The following is a 20,532-nucleotide window of genomic DNA, read 5'->3' as shown; positions in this document are numbered from 1 at the left end:
TAACATACGTATGTACAATGCTACATATACGGGGCAAACTGTAGCGAACAAAGTTTGCGGTTTACGCATTCGGTTAGGCGAGCACCAGTTATGTGTTTCAGGGTACGTGTATTATAAAATCAGATCCTGCGCCTACACTAACGCAGCTGATGAAGGCGTATTTCCGCTGCGAGGTTGTTTCGTGTTGGTTAACTTCTTAGTACCGCGCAAATTACCTGTACCGATACAAAGCTGGCGACTTTCTGACCGGCTCCCCCTTTGTTTCTGCCGAATCACTGCTCCGTTGCTGCACGTACATAAGAAGTGCAGATATCAGCACCTATTCATAAATCACCTTCTATGCTAAAACATGTATTTCGAAAATGATGTCCTTTCCCTCAGTTCCATTCTAAACCAGCTAGACGGAAGGCCTTTACTTAAACCAGCTATAGACGAAATTCTATAGCTGGTTTAAGTAAAGTAAGTAAACGACGAAAGTCTTCGTTAACCACCTTGACGTTCAGTTATTCATTTCTCTCTTTCTTTATGGCGCTGTCTGAACATAAAATAACAATGACCATTCCACAGGCAAAAAAAAACAAAAAAGAAAACGAACCCATGACAGCACGCGTCACACGTGCCGTGTGCGTGCGCGGGTACTTGCATGTGCGTGCCTGCTAGTTAATCTGCAGTGGCGCTCGAGTACACACCATGGTCGTACACGCATATCAATATTACAATCGATTACTTCCACTCAACAAGTGGTCATTAGTGCAACGCACTAATACTTCAAGCACGTGTCCTCGGGCTGCCTGTTCGCTTCTGACTTGGGAGTACCGGAATGGGTGCTCCGTGCTCAACAATTATGGTCATATATCGAAGCTTTACGACGATATCTCCGCAGATGGCCCAGCACGATGAGCGCATATATACATAACGGCCAGAGAAAAAAAAATGCGCTTCACGAAGGCCAGCAGGCATGCGTATACCTAATCCAGGCCCAAGATAACAGCACGTCACGATATCCCCCCATCGCCGTAAAAACACGAGACTACCGCGCGGAGACGTCCACACCGGAACACAATGCTGTCTTTTGTATCGATTGGCCGCTATAAACTTATGCGCGAAAAGCTTCGACGCGAAAGTGCCAGTGCAAGAAAAGTAAATAAAAAAAAAACTAGTGCATGGCTACCCCTTCACAAGGGCCACCCAAGAAGAGCAGAAGCTTACTTATCGTGATTTCTTTTTCTTTTTTTGTCAGCCGCTGCTGACAAGTACCACGCCCTGGATCACAACTCCTTCAAGGCTTTTTTTCTTTTATGTTGTTGCTGTTTCTCATTATCTTACAGATGTCCCAGTTCCAGACGCATCGCACACGGGCTTCTTGTCCCGTGAGCTTTGAATGAGGGTCTTGTGTGCTGCGCTTCTGCAGAGACCACGGCGGTCTGGGAGACTCTGCACATGAGCTGAACGGAACGCCGAAAACGAGCGTTATAAGTTCTCCTTTCTTCAAAATTCTGGGTTAATTCCATTAGACTAGCTGCGCAAGGCGGTAAAATGCTTTCTTTCTTTGCTAAATAATTTATTCAGACAGGTTCACTCCGTAGAAGCCACATCATTGTCTATACTATATAGTGTGGGACAGCACAATTCAAATTCTCGTAATTTACATAACTTAATCGCTGCACTACAACAACAACAACAACAAAAATAAAAAATATAGAGGCAGCGGTCTCAATATTTTGCTTACAAGGAAAAAAAAAGAAAGAAAACGGTCAACATGAGATGGGCTTCCCATGGGAAGCCCAAACGACCTTTTTACGTCCTGTCCCTGTGTATCAAACTGAGGACAGTTGCACAATAGACGATCGATGGCATCGGCCCGGTTGTATGACCGGCCGTGGTCTACAGGCAAGATATTGCTACATTTTACCGTTAATCGGCACGCAAGGCTCTGAAAGCGCTATTTTGCTTTTCGAAAGGCCTACTGTCCTGTGTGATTGCCTTTGACATGACACCTTTCCTGCGCATGCTTGAATGAATGAATGAATGAATGAATGAATGAATGAATGAATGAATGAATGAATGAATGAATGAATGAATGAATCTTTAATCCCACAGGATGGCCCGAGGCCTTAGTGGGGCAAAAATACTGTGTCCAGAGAATATTATCTCTCTCTCTCTCTCTCATCTTTCTCTTCCCTCCTCTCCTCTCTAGTGCATGGTAGCCGACTGGACACTTTGCCCGTTAACCTCCCTATACCTTCATCTCCTCATATTCTCTTCCTGCATACGTTTGTTGCAGGTGTTCGTTTAGGACGGGAGACGAGTAACAGACGTTGCCCGTGACATTCGGCTTGCCACGCAACTTACCCATGCGGCTCCCGCTGTGATTTCCTCACGCTGGTACAGACACGTCCTGTGGCCGACACAGTGGCCTCCGAGATCAGTTGGCGCGCACTTTCTTTCAGCGCACGCCGCTCAATCTCGGAGGCCATGCCGGCCCCACAGAGTTTCCTACAGGAATTACCAGAGGAAAATCCGGCGCTAGTGTTTACGGCAGCTGCAAGTATAGCGCTTTCAGACAGTATATGAACGATGAGTAGTAAGCGGATGTGCCCAAATTTCGTCCTTACGGCCTCGAGTGACTTTTTGACTTCAGCAAATTGATCCGGTTCAATCGAATGTTGCGTTGTAGACAATACAAATTATGCACGTTTGCCGAGTCTTATTGCCTTCAAGCGTTTATAGAAACACAAATTCTCAGAAGTTTAGGCAAATAAAGATATCTTAAACATAGTAAACAAAGCCACAACAATGTCTGAAGCCACGAGCACCATAACCATGGTGGCTGAACGATCGCAGCGCCAGAGTTCAACTAGCGATTTCAGTAGGTAGCAGTGATAGTGAAATCTAGTGATATCAGTATTAGTGATTTCTACGGTCGGCACCAGCATTCGACCCACACACTGCTTACAAGACGGTCCGAGCAGTGCGAGGCCTACGTATACATGCAGCAGGAGCCCGTCTGCTGGAGAAAAAGGGCGGTCCTTCGCAGCGTCGTCGCAATCGCTCCTCTTTGCAGCAGGAGGTGGGGTCTCTGCAACCCTCTCCTTCCCCCACCCCCTCTCCCTCTCTGCTGCAGCCGTCGCATTTGCACGGATCACGCGCACACGCATATGCATGCACGTATACGTATATCTACAACGCCCACGCCTTGAGCGCGCTTGCAAGACCCGCCGGGGCCAACAACGTGTGCGCCGCGCCAGTTCAAGGCCTGGGGCCTCCCCACCCTTCACACCTCCAAGCTTTCCAGGGTTTCTCGCCAGGCCTTCTTTCCGCACATGTCGGAAACAGACGGCGCACACGTGCGCCGTCTGTTCCCTCCGGCGATATGCAGACGGCACGCGATGCAATACGTAGATGTAGTGAAGCTTATCCCTCTCAGTCAGGGTGTATGTACCTACATGGAGACGCAACTCCTGAATTTTATGAGTAGTGAGGACAAGGAAGAAAGCTTTAGCGTGGCACCGAATGCAAATGTGACCCTCGATCTGCTAACGAAAAACAACGCCGTAAGTCAGCTTGGCGCGGAGATCCAATGAGAAATGTCATTATACGAGGTGCACTGCCAGGCTTTGACGGATTTGAAGAGGAGTTCAACGTGTTGCTCTTTGAACAAGGCAGGTTCACAGATATATAGATGGAAGCTCGAAGTAATCAAAGGCAGTCGAACAAGGGACGTCGCTGGCCCAAACCGTTCAAGGGGTATAGCTTTTATTATGACAGAAACAAGTTTTAGAAACTTGCTAAAAAAATGCTTCGGCGCTTAGTCAAGATCGTCCCGATCTGTTGGAGATACGCTTTTAGGAAACTGTAAACCAGAATTCGTAGACCACGTAGCTCAAAAAAATTAAATTATGAGGTTTTACGTGCCAAAACCACGATCTGATTATGAGGAACGCCGTAGTGGGGGACTCCGGAAATTTGGACCACCTCGGGTTCTGTAACGTGCACCTAAATCTAAGTACACGGGTGTTTTCGCATTTCGCCCTCATCGAAATGCAGCCGCCATGGCCGGGATTCGATCCCGCGACCTCATGAGCCCAACACCACAGCCATTAAGCAACCGCGGCAGATGTGACCGCATAGCTCGAAAGTGGTGCGATAGATAAACAATTTCTGTTAAGCAGACGACTTCACGACTCTTTGGCTTCAATTTCACAACTATAACAAGCGCCCTAAACTTAAGTTAGAAAAATAATTAGCATATTTTAGTTTTTTAGCGAAACTATCGATTAAATATTTCTTGCGGCTAATTTCCACATGATCACGTGGGCTTATCAGCAAGAACACTAGTGGCCAAGATACGTATTAAGTGTTCCCTATAAAAAGAAACATCCGGTACAGTTTCTTCCTTCCGACAATCGTCATCCGAAAGCCTGCCAAAATGGTTAAGGCAAGTACCACTAAAGACTTCAACACTGACAGCCTCGTTGAGTCCGAACTATATACACTGTAAGGAATTCCGAGTTGTTTGTGGCTGTTTCATTTGCAATAAGGGGCGAGATTAAGTGTGTGGTACCACGAAGTACCGCGATCCATATGAACGAACGCCGAACAAGCGGCACGACGATAGGCTCGCAAGTGTGCAATGCCAGCTGTGTCAACGCTGTTTTCAAGAAACGCGACCCACATTTACAATACCCTGCGAACAGCGAAGCAATCGGTCGAAGCATTCGGAAATATCGGAGAACGGCGGCTCTATACATACGTTAGGAGACGTTATCAGGTTCCTCGTATTCACTCAGTTGAATTCCTCCAGTTGTAGCTATACACTACGGAGGGCAAGGACGATGCGTAGGAAAGGCACTTTTATCCTTACCACCCGTCTCTGAAGAGCGCGCTCTCATGGAAGCTTCGAAAAGAACTTATGGAATACTACGGCAGCTGACAGCTTACGAGCTATTGCCAAAAGAAGCCAACTGTTACGACGCTACGAGATAAAGAATACAGGCTTAAAGAAAGGTCAGGACCGACGCGCTTCTTTCTCTACTTTCTTACCTCATTCGTCTACTGTGAAAGCAACGAAAGCAGTGAAAGGCATGCGAGTGGGGAAACAAGAAGTTTGGTGGAGAGCACCGGCCTTCTGAGCACAGTGTAAAGAAAGATACGCGGAATGGAGCGGGTCGCCGGCGGCCAAAGCCCACGGGCAGGGTGCGGCGGACGGGCTGACATTCGTTAGTCATTTGGAGGGAGGGCGCCCGAGATAACGGGCCATGCGGGCAGGTCGGGGGCGCGAACCGGCCTTGGAATTAGAATCGAGACCCCGCCGGCTAGTGTGCTGCGCCTGAAGGCGTGAGTGTGTCCCGGGACATACCAGTCGGGGTGTGCCTGCGTGTGTGTGAGTGTGTGTGCGCGTGTGTTGTTCCCGAATACGTTGACAGATTTGAATTAGGAGACTTATATATAGCGGACCCAAAGTTAACGAACTCTGCACGCATTGTTAAAAAGATAATCCCAGCAATGCAGAAAGGGTTACAAGGCACGCAGAGTAGAAGTGCAGTACCTATGACTAGCTTGGATTCCACACACATGCTCAATGCCACTGACGTTCTTTCTCGGGTATACGCAAAGGGCCACTTGAGTTCACGATATCCAAAACACTCCAACGCTCCAAGCGAATGCTAACTCGCACGCGCGAAGGAGAGGGAGAAAATAAAAGATTATATTTAGGATAACGGTTATCGCGATAAGAGTGTATAGGGCGCAGACGCGGCGGGCGGACCCTCGGCAAACACCATACGCTGAGAGCGGGCCCGCCCATGGAAAGAAGGGCCTCGCGACGACGAGGAGGGAAAGATGGCAAAGAGCTACCGAGCGCTGGCCGCTCGAGGCGTTTATTAGGCAAGCCGCAAAGCCCCGCCATATCGGCTATTTGCACACTCGTCGATCGCTCGGCCTTCGCGATCCATGCCCGGAGGCCCGCACTCAACGCCAGGGAGTGCCTCTCAAGTGGCGACGCGGTCGAAGTGGAAGCAACGTCGAGCAGCGGGAAGGGCGCGGGGTTGTTTTTTTTTCTTTTTTTTCTTGCGAAACGACGGCTGTAATGAGGTGGTGCGCATCCAATAAAGAAAAAGGTGCCTCCCCCCCCCCCCCCCCCTGGCTGGCTTGACTATGTAGCCAACGGCGAATGGCATTTGGGTTTAAATACGTTCCGATGAACAGGCTCCAGGCCCTTGCAAAAATCATGCATTACATTCAATTGGATCTCAACAGAGAGCACAATGAACACTATGGAAACTCATCGGAAGTGACTTAAAACATCAACAAGAAGTTTTGCTGGAAGATGGGCATTCACAACCGTTACCTTTCCAGAGAAAACGTAACGGATAATGTTTCCCGAACGACCAGCGGTATATATAGTGCGCGAGGTTTCGAGCCTCTTGTAGTATACAGCATGCATGTCTATATACGTGACACTGACATGGCGCGCACGTGGTGACACGTTTCCCGACAACTGAAAGGGTCGCTCAAGTGGAGTAATTGCCGGCCCTGACTAAAAGGCTAACCCCGCCTGTAGCAAACGCCTTTACGAACAAACCGACTATACACACAACCAATGCACAGCCTGCCAAGTGCCACGGAAGAACAATTTTTGCTTCCGCTTAAAAGAATGACGACGTCGTCTTACTCGGGCGTCTGACAAAACTAGTTCAAGGTTGCAGGTATACGCATGCAGGCGTGTTGAGTGCTCTGTATATTATAGACCGTATCTCTAAATGATCTGCAATTTACCGACTGCCGAAAAAACTCGAAGCCATGGAGCAAAGCTGTGAAACGTGCTAACAGCGCTAGAGACGCGACAAAAAACATCGAGTGCTCAGGACGTCTAAATAGCGGCGTTAACATGTTTAGCAATGCTTTAACCAATTCGCCCGGCCTTCAGCGATAGTAATGAGCAAAGAAGCTGCGCGTTCACTTCGACAGTTTTATCTTTTGGATCTCGTTAACCACCAAATTCGTCCGCGACTCCGATGGGCATATCCTGTTCCTATAGCCTGTAAGCACTCATGCCCGGTACATAAGCAAAAAAAAAAAAAAAACATGACGTGACGTCGCTAACGGCGTAAGGAAAAATAAACTTAAGAAAGGCCCGCCAGCATTGCGCACAAGCGCATACCGTGCATGCACACTTAGGAATCTTAGCTGAATGTCTCGATTGCGAGGAAACTCTGACGGATTGAATGTCCCAGGACTTTCTGGCGGCAAGTGTAAACAACGGGCACGGAAGCTTGATGTGACATGCGATTTGCTATCAGAAAAACGTCGAGCCCTGTTCTATCCACGCACGGGCTCGAAACAAGAATTACAGTTCTTGGGTATATACCCTCCTACATATATAGTTGTGTGTCAATGCACTCTACTGGAACAGATCGGCCTAATCGAAGTCCACCGACCGCCAGACTGACATTTACAGCCTTGAATGAAGTGGCTCCAGGCACCTGATACGCTCCCCCCTCTCTCTCTCTATCTCTCGCTCATACACACACAAGCACGCACACGTGAGCGAAAAAAAAAAAAGTGAGCCTGCGGGCGGTTCTCAATTTGACGAAGCGAGGGCTTCGGGCAGTTTTCCATTTGCGTTAATTCACAACTGTGTAGAACCGAGACCTCTTATATATAGGTGTGTATATGCTCCTAGTGTGTGCGTGTTTCGCAAGACGACTCAAACGCGCGCCTTGCCTCACACAGCCGGGGGCCACGCGGAGCGAAGGGAGGCGCAGAATGCGATTATGCGATAGGATCGGCGGGCCGTCGCGCATGCGCGCACGGAAGCATTTCGCGGGAATGAAGTGACCGGGCGCGTAAAGATAACGGAAACGATCGGCGAGGTTTCCGTGTTGCGCGACGAACCTCTTCCGACCCGGTCGATCGCGGAGCTGCCTGCAGCTGCAGCGCGTGCTATCTGCGTTATATACGTTGCACTTGGGAGAGTTGCGTCAGTATCGAGTGCAGGACGTCGAAACTGCTGATAGATGCGAGTGTCTTATATACACGTCCAGCTTGGTGTTAGAGATCCTCATCTTACACCCGTTCTTTCATTCCCAGTGCACACGCTATATTATGCAGCTGCGAAAAAAATATACAGATAAGTCGGGGAATTGCGGTTTGATTGCCTGCCTAAGCGGGCGCATTTAGGTTCGGTGGACTACAAAAAAGAAAGAAAGAAAGAAAAATATTGCTGGCTCTTCCGTAATCGAGAGCAGATGTAAGCATGAAATGGGAAGCGACAAAGCAGACTGGTTGAAGATGATACTAGCCCCAATCTTAAAATGTGTGCAGTGCATGTTCGCAACGGCAACCACACCGCGCCATACTGTCCACTGACCCATATGGACGCTGCCCAGCCAGAAGAAGAAAACCGGCTGAAGGCGGCACGACCGGCAGCGAAAAAAGACGCCAGGCAGACAGAGCGCACTGCCCAGCTAGAAGAAGAAAAACGCCTGAAGGAGGGTTCACGCAGCGCGGCGCCATCTCTCGAAACGATGCAAAACCCGCGCCGCGGAACTCACGGACCGCTGGCGTTCAAAAAGAGCACAGGCAACTCTGTCTCAGTGCCATAAGATGACAACGAAGTATATATGGTGCCCTGCATCTGCCTTTTGAACATACTAGAAGTTAGAGCTTGAGTAACATTAGGAAGAACTAGGAAGCAATATTTTTTTAAAACTTGTTTGGGCAGCAACTAGCTTATGTAATGCGATCCTGTACAAAGGGTCGCAGGCCAGCGACCGCACTTTCTTAAATTTTGACTGATTCCCCCTACGACCTCATTTTGTTCTCGCAACTTGTCCGGGTGTTCTCGTTTGAGTGCCCGGATAACGGCTCTGGCTTTTGGTTGAAGACCAGTTGAAGGTCGTCGACGACGGGTGCAAAAAGCATTTCACGCTTAAAAGCGTTCGTGTACCTTCCTTAAGGTGCTTGCTAAAGAACCTCGGGGCCAAATTGATCCCGTGACCCTCCCTACAGCGTTTCTTATAGAGCACCGTGTGTTGCTGCCGGACATTAAAGGAACGCTAAAGAGAAGAAAAAAATTACTTGAGCTGCGTTAGTAAATTACCCTTCGACAATACCACTAACCCTCAAGCAGAGGCTTTGTAAGCCAGAAAATACGCAAAAGCGAAAGGCAGCCGGCGACGCTGACTTGAAGTTCCCGCCCCAGCTCATTGTGACGTCAGAGATTTTGACGACGTCCACTCGGGCCTATAGGTAATTCCTTAACAGTAAGGATGCATTGCATTGCATTCTTTACCAAAAAGAAAAGGTTGTTGGCCCTTGCTACCCATGTGGTCACACTATTTACTACCTTGGTGTGACTGCAGTTCGTAATAGCAAAGTAACATTGCTGATTAAACAAGCTAGTCGCTATTACTAATGGGTTTCAGCTACCAATTCCGAACGCAGTTAGCATCTTCGAATGCCAGTTTGCACAGCCTATAACGCTTGTATCGGACCAGCTCCGACGTGTTCCATAGTGAGTCCGATGTGTGTGTTATATGCTAGAAGCTTTGTCTCAGGAGGTGCTAAGTGCGTTTGGAATAGGTAGCTGAGACCCATTAGCAACAGCGACTAGCTTGTTCAATCAGCAATATTACTTAACTATACCGTTACCAACTGGAGTTATATATCAAGGTTGTGAAAACTGTGACAACTGGGTAGTATGAGCAACAACGTTTGTCTTTTTTTTTATAGTGTTTTCTAAAAGAGCCAAAAGCAAAGCTTCGCAAGTTTCGAGAACCTTTACTGAACCACAACGGCCCAAATACGAAGAAATATTTTAAAACATCTGACGTGACACTGACGTACTGGTAATCAGATTTCAGTATGAAATTATAAAAAGAAAATGAAACCGGCGCGTTCGTAATATCGTGTAATAATTAACCCATAACCACAAAATTAACGACCATACGAGTTGTCAAGGAATGTTCAGTCTAAACTAAATTAGTTCTTCGCTTTATAGTGTACCATTTGAATAACCTTTAAAAGTTTTCAGTCGTTTCCTTTACTTTACCATCTTCTTTCTCTCTCTCTCTCTCTCTCTCTCTCTCTCTCTGTCTCTCTCTTCAGCAAGAAGACTCGAAAGTCTTCGGGTTAACGTCGTTCGAGACCACAACTTGAGATCGTGTGTGATGCTGCATTCACCAACAGCCAAGTCGATCGATCCTATTTTTCCCCCCTATCTGCCTATGTTGTTTTTGCTCTTGCTGTCTTTTTCTTATCCATTTCTGACTTAAGCGGTTTATATTTTCAGTTCGTGGGATATCCATTCCTTTGGTAGCCTATATATTTCCCCAGGCTCGCATCACTTAATAAACAAGGAACAACGAATTATCTCGTGTTCTAGCCAACTGCATTTCCGAAGCCACTTACATACCACTGCCCTTTATTATTATTATTATTATTATTATTATTATTATTATTACTATTATTATTATTATTATTATTATTTGCTCCCAACAATGTGGTGGTACCTTGAAGAACTAATTCCCAAATAACAAGGCCTCCCAAAGCTGAGTTGGGAGTTGCAAGGTATACGTCGTAGTCCGAAGCTCCGGAAGATAGCTCCGGCCACGAGAGATATTTCAATCTGCCCCTAAATGAAAGCACATAAGCGTTTTTTTAGCATCCCGCCCAGGTCGGACAGGGACAGGGATTCAATCGCACGACCCGGCGCTGAGCTGAAGAACTTCTCATTTTCGTTTCGTTTTCATTCGGACAACCACCATAGCTGCCAAGGAAACCGGCGAAAAAGAACCAGAAAATCTGACGCAGCGCCGTTCCCATAATACCCTTTCCCTTTTTACAACACAGCCACTAATGAACAGCAACGCGTGAGAGACAGTTACCACGCTGCACTTTACCCCAATTTTTCCTTCCACCAACAAGAATCTCTCTCTCTCTAAGAAACAACTAACGACGGCAACACTTGCTCAGACGATGGTGGATTTCAAAGCTCGATGTTGACGTGTCTCTGTCTGGCAGACGGGTGGAACATCGAGACATACATGGAGGAACATCTGGTTATACGTTCTCGTTTCTTTTTTGAAAAGCTGTATCTTGTTGTTATACAGAGTTCTAGTATTGCGCACGCTACAAAATGTTGGGTGTATAATGCGCATGCCCATAAGGCTATATGATTAACTTCATGGGTTACGTACGCTCACTAACTTTTCGCGTTACTGGCTCTGCGTGCGTGGCTTAGAGTAGATTATACCGTGACAACACAAGGGCGCAACGCCGTCCGCTTCAGTCAGGATTGGGCTTCGTTACATGCTCTTCGTCGCGACAGCGCAACATAAATGGCGAATGGGTTTTTGCTTTTTATTATCTCGACTTAAGGACAAACTACCGGTGGCGTTTTGTCGTTCTTATTAAGGTGAGCCACCTATTTTGACGCGTCCCAGCCAACAAAGGAAACCACCCTTGCAGCAAAAGTGCTTCGATTTCTCAACACCAGATGGCGCCACAGCGTTCGCAAAGTTTCATCAAGGGCATGCGCATAGCTTGGCCGCAGCCGCTTCGCACGTCTCTATGCGTTAACAGCCAAAACGCTACACTAAAACCGCCTTACATATCAGGCGTATATGACCTCTGCTTCTTTCACTCTGATATTCAATTAGAATCTCCACACTGCCGCAAAGCCTCTTAAGGATAACAAATTGCTTTAAGGCGTCAAATCGACGTAGCAAAATGTACACCTCAAACACGACTATGTTCGTGTACAGAGCTGGAAGCCCCGACCGCAAACGTTCGCACACACCTATGTCGCGTACACCGTTCTCATCACAGCTCTCGGGCCAGATTAAGACGTCTTGTAGTTTTTTATTAATTTTTGTTTTTTTGTCCGTCCCATCTGCGTGCCAACGAATGCAGGAGCCACCCACGAATGCAGTGATGAGAGAAGGGGGCCCGCAAACGGTCTGGCCCGGTCATCTGCATGCGAGCCAACGCGCGGCTTCACCGTGCAATCTCTCGACTGGCACATGCGCGGCCGCGCGGTGGGCTGAAGAAACCGAGAGCGCTGTGAAAACGACGTGCGGCGCATTAGCGGCAAGTGCTGACAGCGTTTTGCAAACCGAGGAGGGATGAGCCGCGCACGCATGCAGGCAGGCAGCCCGCGTCGCATCGACGAACGGCACGGTTCCTATCGCGGATAGTAGAAACGTTGCAGGCCGTGTGAAATCGCCTCGCACGAGGACATGCATGCATGCGTACAGCCGCGACACGTTTAGTATTTGTGGGGTCAGCCGATTCGGCACAAGTATTCCAATGTGTCCGACAGACGTGTGCAGCGCGATGTGTGTCCCCAACTAGACGGCCGTTGTCCTTGGTACGCGATGACAGCGAATACGTGACGCCCAATTAATGTGTGCCGCAAGAAACCTGTACTCAATGTCCAATGTCTAAATATCTGCGAAACGACGTCTGCGCGTCTGCCCATAACACGCACAGGAACAGGTCCACGGTCGCTGGAGGCGGTGCGCCAGGTCGCGTTGAAGCACGGATAAAGGGCGTATAGACTGTAAAATAATTTACACCCTTAAAAAGAAACAGGGGTGTAAATCGGTCTAAAACTCGCATTCTTACACCCTCTTCGGGTGTAAGGGTGTGGAAAAGGGTGTAAGGATATGAGTTAAAGACACACTCACACCTTTATTAACCTTTCAGGTTGTAAATTACATTACAGTGCACGCACTCAAAGAAGACGCTTTAAAAACGGTAACTACCCTGCGGTTGATCTAGACGTCCACAGTGGACCGTGCTCCTCGCAAGGAAAGTTAGTAACGACCAGTTCTGCGCCTGCACGGTTGTTGATCAGTAAAGCTTTCAGTCACCTGTGGAAAACGTGGAAAACGCTGTCCGAGCGAACGTCGGAAAGAAGCCAATTTTCTTTAATTAGCAGCGGCAAGACGGTGTTTACAGACAACGCATGCTTCCGCATCTCCCCACAGGTCCCATAAAGAGGTCCCGCGTCCAGCCGCACGGCACCTGACAGCCGCCATCCACCGCAAGACCTGACGTGCCGCAGGCAGCGTTCGAGACGCACCACTCACCGGTGCTGACGGGCACGTACGGCGGCGGACCGTGCGCCTCGGCCGCGGCGGCCGCCCTGAGGCCGTAGCCGTCCGAGTAGGCCGCGGCGAAGGCATCGCTGCGGGTCGGCGGCGGCGGCGCCGGGTGCGGCGGTGGCGGCGGCGGAGGCGGCGGAGGGGGCGGCACCGCGCGGTGCTGCTGCTGCTGCTGCTCTTCGGCCGCTTGGAGGTACGCGGCTGCGGCCGCGCTGGGCTCGACGACGCGGGCCGCCTGCGGCGCCGGGTACGCGGCCGCCGCCGCCGGGTACGGGCACCAGGCCTGCGAGTACGCCTGGCACGCGTCGGCGGCGGCCGTCGGGCCCAGCTCGTAGCCCTTGGCGGCCGCGGGCCACAGGTTGAACGGCTTGCGGTCGGCGGCCGCGGGGTAGAAGTAGCTGGCCGAGTCGCGTATGCCCCCTTGCTGGTAGTGGTGCGGCGCCTCGAACGCCGCCTCGGCGCCGGGCCAGGGCGAGGCCCAGGGCGACTGGCGGATCACGCCGCCGGCGGCCATCGGGTCGGCGACGACGGCGCAGTCGGCCTGGCCGTACGCGAGCCGCTTGGCCGGGATGTGCAGCGGCTGGGGCGCCTCGAGGCTCGAGCGGCTCTCCTCGTAGAGGCTGCCGCCGGCGCCGCCGTTCATCGCTCGCCGCGCTTACGGCACCGAACTGGGGCGCACGCCGCACCTGCACGGAAACGACGAGGAGAGCAACGAAGGTCAGTCGGCGTTTCTATATGCACACAGCGTACTTGCGGGAGTGATGCGCTTATACACCGTGTAGTATGATCGACACCGAACGATTACATAGTTCAGACACGAGATCGATGCTCCATTTAGCACAATAACGAAGGCGCTGTAGGAATCTATACAGTCGAACCCTGATCTACCGAATCTGAAGGAGATCGCAAAAAAAAATGTTCGATATATAGGTAACTCCTTACATAAAATAAAAATGTTACACAAAAATTTTAAAGGGGACTTTACAGCTGTTCGTTCTACACAATAATTCGTTATATACATCTGGGTTCGGTATATCCGTGTTCGGCTGTATCGTGTAAGTCGCGATTCTAAGCAGGACACTCGGAGAGTGCTATAGCGTTGAGCTGTGATGAGAGAAAGAAGAAAAAAATATCTTAAGCTATTTAGCAAGGGCACCTTTCGTAAGTTTAGTTGGCGGGAGAAGAAGGCAAAGCTATGATTGACGCGTCTTCGGCACTATATAGGAGACGTGAAGCAGCAGCCACTCATAAAGGCTAGCCTACAGGAATACGGACCAAGTATCCTGTGCGTAGTATACGGAAGAACATGGAACATACGTGAACGCACTTATCCCGCACCTTAAGGTCGCACGGAACGTATACAGTATAGTTCAGGCAACTTCCCGAAGCTGACGATATTCCTCGCAACAGAGCGCTGGTCGCTTGTAATTTACCTCCTTGCTGATGGTTTTAGCATTAGCAAGTCCCTTCATTACTCCTGGTGAAACGCATCGCTGGTGAGACCTCACCCTCATTGTATGTTTAGCAGATTCAAAATAGTCTGTAGTTAGGAAATAAGCCTGAAACTGTCTGTTTTTAACATGCAGTACACCATTTTGAAAAGGCGGTAATCAGGTGGTAAGCCAAAGACAGCTAGCCCTTTCTTCTGTCAACGCTTGCCACCAGCTACGCCACGTAATTTTCTAGCGCATTCATTTTCAGCGATGACTGAAGCCGCAGCCAGCGTTAAATTGTGCGCGGTCTCATTCGTCATAAGTTATGACTACCATAAAAAAAGAGAGGGGGGCAATAATAAATTCATGAGCAGGCGTGGCTTACATATTGCGATCATAAACAGGGGCAGTCACAACATAAACACTCGTCGGGGTGAAAGTCGCATCTCCTGTCGACAACCCCTATACAACGGAGAGACGGCGCGACAAAATCGGGACAAGAGTATTTCACCGCGGCTCAACAAGGTCGTCATTTAATTGCCCTTTAATCGCTCGACTGATAAAAGTGCTCGGCGCGCAAGCACGCAGAATGGGACGCGCCAAAAAAGCTCAGCGCATATACGTCACACGCATGCGACGTTATCAAGCCATATAATCGGGCACGACACGTTTTATGTCTTGTAACAGACGCGCGTAAAAAACGAATGCCGAATGGCACAGCGCATTTGGCGCGTTTTCTATAGGCCACATGAGAGAGAGAGAGAGAGAGAGAGAGAGAGGGGGGGGGAGAGGGGGAGGCGACGACACGCAAAGCAACGACGGTCGTTTGGCCGCTCGGCCATGTAGCACAATGTGCGTACTTGCGACCGTGATGGGTGCTTTAAAGATTGTCTCGCGGCAGTTCTTCGACCTGGAGATGTATACGCTACGTCCAGGTGTCCACGCGCTCCCTCCGCAAGACTGCAGAGTGTAACCTCGGGCCAAATAACGCTTTCCACGCGCGAAGAACCGTTCGGGAAAGCGAGCAATCGACGTGCAACTCGCGTCGTCGGCAGTCATTCCGCGCACATAGCGATCCCAAATTAGACCCTATTCGGGAGCGTATATAGCAAGTATATAGCAAAATAAGCGATGTTATAGTTTAACGTTCCAAAGCTGCCAGCACAGTGGACTGTGAGGGTTGCCGTATATGTAATGAGGTCCCGGGGTTTATTATGAGGAGATGGGGTTCATTAACGTATAGACCTCGATTACGTCGAGGTCTATGCAATATACGTCTTGCAATCAGCCCACATCGAAGTGCGGCCGCCGCGGCAGGAATCTGGAGCCAAATTCACAGAGCTTTTCGCTTGAGTTGTCATTGGCCGACGGCCTTTGGTAATATGTGTGCATTGGCTCGAATCTACTCGAACAGTGTTATATCGTGAGGTGTGGTTCGTGGAAACGGGCCCTCATTCAGCGACATCGCGTCCAGCTGAAAAACACCACATAACCACTGACTGAGTCGATCGCCGCTTTCACTGCAGGTACGCGGATACAAGCGTTCAATACTTAGTTTCCTCAATTAGCGCGTATAAACTAAGACTAAAATGTTGTGAATGAGTAGTGGAGGGCCGCAATTAACGCAGCCAAACTATTGCTGATGTAGTTGAACAATAAATATACTTTCATTTCTTGCCAGACGATGCTGTCCGACCCAAAATCGGCGTAACCGAAAGTGACATTTCCGGCATAACGTCATTGTTCTCGTTTACTGACCCCAGATAATCAGACACAATCATGGTATCGATTACAAATGATATCACGATATCGTGGTACCGCGGGGTACCTATAGCAGAGAGAACGTGTCATTACCCGCGACACCCGTGTATAGGGAGGCATTATGTTTTAACGTAGACAGCCACCGCCGTACACACAGCGCGATGGCCAAGAAAATCAGTTCACTTTAGATATAGGTGCGGTACAACCAATCTGTCGTACGAGTGGATAATCCTTCTGCGTTTGTTTTCTTTTTCTTTCTCTATCTCCCTTATAGCTCGACTGTTTTCCGTTGGTAACTTTTAAAAAGCGCTCCTCTTCAAAATAAACACCACGAAGACGGCCCCTGCTCTCACTCTTAACCAACATTATCATCACTTTAAGCTTTCAGTTATAACTCACAATCTTCCGCGCATCAAAGTGCGCCGGCGATATATAGCGAGCATGGCCTGAACCCGGAGTAAAATAACTTATCGTCACCTATATAACAATGAATTTGTGCAGCTTGGAGGTCGTCTATAGACTTCTTGTATAGAACGCTTTGCATTCTAGTGCAGTATTTCTTATGGCTGCCTATGGTCTATATACTATTTAGTATATAGTATGTATACTATATGCTGTTTAAGTTGTTGACAATTATATTTATATCGTGGCCTACGGATTTCCGAACAGGATGTGTGCCATAAAGTCGATATACATGATAACCCAGAAGATGTTTTGGGCAATGAGTTCCCAGGTCGTCTAGTAAAGGATGCGAAGGCAGCCTTGCAGCATATCTGCTGCGCACGCAGAAGCCAAGTCCAAAGCCGGCAGTAATCATCTCATTGCGGGGAGTACTTACGAAGTACTTTGAATTATATATCGGCTGACTGCTCCTATCGGCGATACCCGAGAGAGGATGCCGAGCTTTCGCACGAACGCCGATAAGAACTGGCACATAATGAGTGCGCGTCGACGCGCGGTTATGCTATACATAATAAGCTCCGAGTCTCGAATTAGAAGCCGCCGGCGACAAGAGACATCATCAGCAGCGCTATGTCAGGAATACAGTTGCGCGCATGGAGAAAGAATGCACGCACGTACACAGTGCTTGACTAATGAAGAAAATAAAACTAACAATAAATGAACAAAGAGACAAAAAGAACGAAACAGGAGGAGAAGCACTGTCGCACTGTTTCCCAATTGTGCCTTCGTGATATGTATAGTACGAACGGCTTGCATTGTGGTGCCCTCCCTGCCATACACGTCTGTATACAGCTTCACACATGAAAGAACTCAATACACACACACACACACACACACACACACACGCACACGCACACATGCACGCACACATGTTGCCATACATCCTGTCAAGCTCGTAATGAGGAGGAAGAAACGAACGATTCGAGCAGACTCATCGTCTCTGCAAATTGGATCTCCCGTATGAAAAAAACACGCTAAAAATAAAATCAAACAAAGGAACGGCGTGTTTAGCAGTGGCTTGAGCTGGCACTGTTATAGACATGCGCGTGGTATACACACATGACACCCGCCAATCGCTTCCTATATTGCGCACACGTGTGGAAACAGCTGGCTTACGACATAGGTGTGCGCCCAACATTGCATGGGGTAGAAGATTCCCGCGCCTGAAGTGAGCGTTTGCAGACACCTCTAATGTACTAACGTCTTAAGATACATACTATGCAGGTGTATAGCGTGCATTTCAACACACGCGTGCTCAATGTGTTTACCACAGAGCGATTCATATACACTATAATATACGGCACCCTACGGCTAACGAGTTTTCCTGCTAGCCGTGTCGGCAGATTAGCTGCACACTGCCACAGTGTGCTCTTCAAACGCACTTTTGTGAAATACTTTGGACAATGAAGGGCGGATTAGCTGCGTGCTAGACTACTCTTTCCGACCACGAAAACTTCGATATCACCGGCCTCGCCAACACCAATACCACATCTTTCCACCTTAACATATACGCTAAACGACAACGCATCATTTTTTTTAAGGTTTCGTGCCGAAAGCACCCGTGCGCAGTGACCCAAGTGACATTACACCGAGAGTGGCCATGAAGGAGAACTATAATGTCTGACACAGCAGAGATCAAGCATAAATTCGAGTACGAGGCGAAAGAATAAAAACCTTTTTTTAGAATGATTCCCTCTGAGGCAGCGACCATATATAGTTCAGAGGACCGAGTAGGCAACCATGCGCTTGCATCTTAAGATATGTATGCTGCACAATGGCGCCATAGGTTTTGTGCCACAGACATGACATGAGCACCACTAACAAAGATAGCCCGGTACTCCTGCCGTTGCAGTCGATATACGCTGCAGCATGACAAGCGAATGACGTCACGTTATCATGAAAGATCACAATATTTCTATTCGTGTGAATTTGTGACGCCAATTGAAGAAAAGCATCCAATAACAGTGCTCTAAACGCGCCTCTTCAGACCGCTTGTACATTATGCACGTTGCAAATTGCCTGCAACATTTTTTGTTTCAGATTTTCTCGGGAGAGATTAAGTAAAATGTTCGTCCATGATAAGAAATGAAATGCGTGCGACTGAAAGCGTTTTAATCATATTCTTACCGTGAGCATTTCGAGAAAATCGACACTAATTTGATACAGACTGTCGCGTTGTCATAAGAGAAGATCAACCCTGAAGCGCATTTTGAACACCGCGAGATGACATGAAAATCCCGGACTTGAACATCAACATGGCCACCCACGTATCACACAGTGTTGCATATTCCCCAGCATGTTTATGGAAAGACGGGCGGCGCACAGTCGTATATGACCATGTGCACATGTATAGAGATCCCGCGTTTGGTCCCTAACCGTTGCACTATTTCTAAAAATGTGTTTCTAACTATCTTAACATGCGAGTCGGTAATAAAACAGACTTGAAAAGCCATTATATGCTTCCGGGCTCTCTTCAGGTCGCGGGAGGATACAGACAAACTGACGAGCTGACATTTCGCGAAGTATATGAATGACCCTGTACTTTATAAACGAAAAAAAAAAAAGAAGCGACAGAAAAGAAATAAAAAAAGAAAAGAAGGGAAAAAAGTGCTCAGAGGTATACGGCAAGCTGTATGAGTGTTAGTCGTTCCGTCACGGCTTTAAGCTCCCATTCTTTATCTGTTTACGGGAGAACGGACTCAACCCTTGGCTTCAGTAATGCTGCTGCATAGCGCGGACTTCCTTCTCCACAGTCTTAACCACAGTCACTTCTTTTCATCCACATTCCCCGGCTATAGAGGAAGCTGGGCGAACCCCATCCACATCTCTCTGCCTTTCCGTACAGATTTATTATCTCTTTCCATCTCGTTGCGTGACGCCCAAGAATGAAAGGCGATAAAGCGCGACAACAAATCGTGGATTACAGCGATTACAAGGTCCTCGTGGCGCACATACGGGACGCAAACGAAAATAACCGCAGCATAATATAAGAGCGTACAAACGCATGCACGCTTACCAAACGCCTCTTAACGGTGAAACACTGGTTCGAAAAGCACGTCGTTAGTGAGGAAATAAACGAGATAAACGAACACACACACACACACACACAAAAGAAAAGAAGAAAGAACCAGTGCGAGAAGGCCTTTCCACAACAACAAGGGCATATACCGCACAGAAGGTCCGCGCAACTATCGCATTCGTTGTCGACTTGCGGCCGAACGAGCCGTAAACGAGCACGTGTCCTGCAAGTGGTTCTCAAGAGCCGTCGCACCTCGCGTTCGCTGCGAGCACATGCCGATAGCCATCGCCAAGACACGCAGAGAGCCCGACGGTCAGCTTCTAAGCGCGGGCCGACCCTTTCCTTGCTCGCGCGCGCAAGCTGCACGGCGGCTCGCGAGGCACGGCCCATGCGCCAACCGTGCGACGAAAAACCACCACGAGGCTCGCAGGCAAGCGGCCAGGAAAGGCATGCAGCCGGCGAAACAGAGAGAAAGAGAGAGACAAAAGAGAAGGCACTGCAGCAAAACGGAGACACGCGGCAAATAGAAATAGCGGCCGATACGAGAGATGCATGAAACATTTAAACTCTTAAATAAAATTCTGGGGTTTTGCGAGTGCCAAATCCAAGGTACAATTCGTTTTGACCACGCGGGGGTTCTTTGACGTGCACGCCAATGCACGATACACGGGATTCTTAGCATTTTGCCCCCGTCGAAATGCGGCTGCCCTGGCCAGGATTGGATCCCGCAACCTCGGGCGTAGTG

At 48.9% G+C, this 20,532-nt stretch overlaps 1 protein-coding gene across 2 annotated transcripts in view; it reads right to left on the bottom strand.

The window, feature by feature from the left end:
- LOC126530784 (uncharacterized) overlaps positions 1 to 20,532 on the bottom strand; it is a 69,337-nt gene that overhangs the window by 35,355 nt on the left and 13,450 nt on the right. For both annotated transcript variants that reach the window (XM_055070809.1, XM_050178070.2), the window contains exon 2: positions 13,098 to 13,798. In XM_055070809.1, coding sequence (XP_054926784.1) covers positions 13,098 to 13,755 — 658 coding nt within the window. In that variant the 5' untranslated portion in view covers positions 13,756 to 13,798. The remainder of the gene's footprint in view (positions 1 to 13,097; positions 13,799 to 20,532) is intronic.

The sequence above is a fragment of the Dermacentor andersoni genome, chromosome 5 (assembly GCF_023375885.2).
Source record: "Dermacentor andersoni chromosome 5, qqDerAnde1_hic_scaffold, whole genome shotgun sequence".
In the NCBI taxonomy this organism is placed as follows: domain Eukaryota; kingdom Metazoa; phylum Arthropoda; class Arachnida; order Ixodida; family Ixodidae; genus Dermacentor; species Dermacentor andersoni.
The sequence above is the reverse complement of the archived record's forward strand: the minus strand, read 5'-3'. Positions and strand labels throughout refer to the sequence as shown.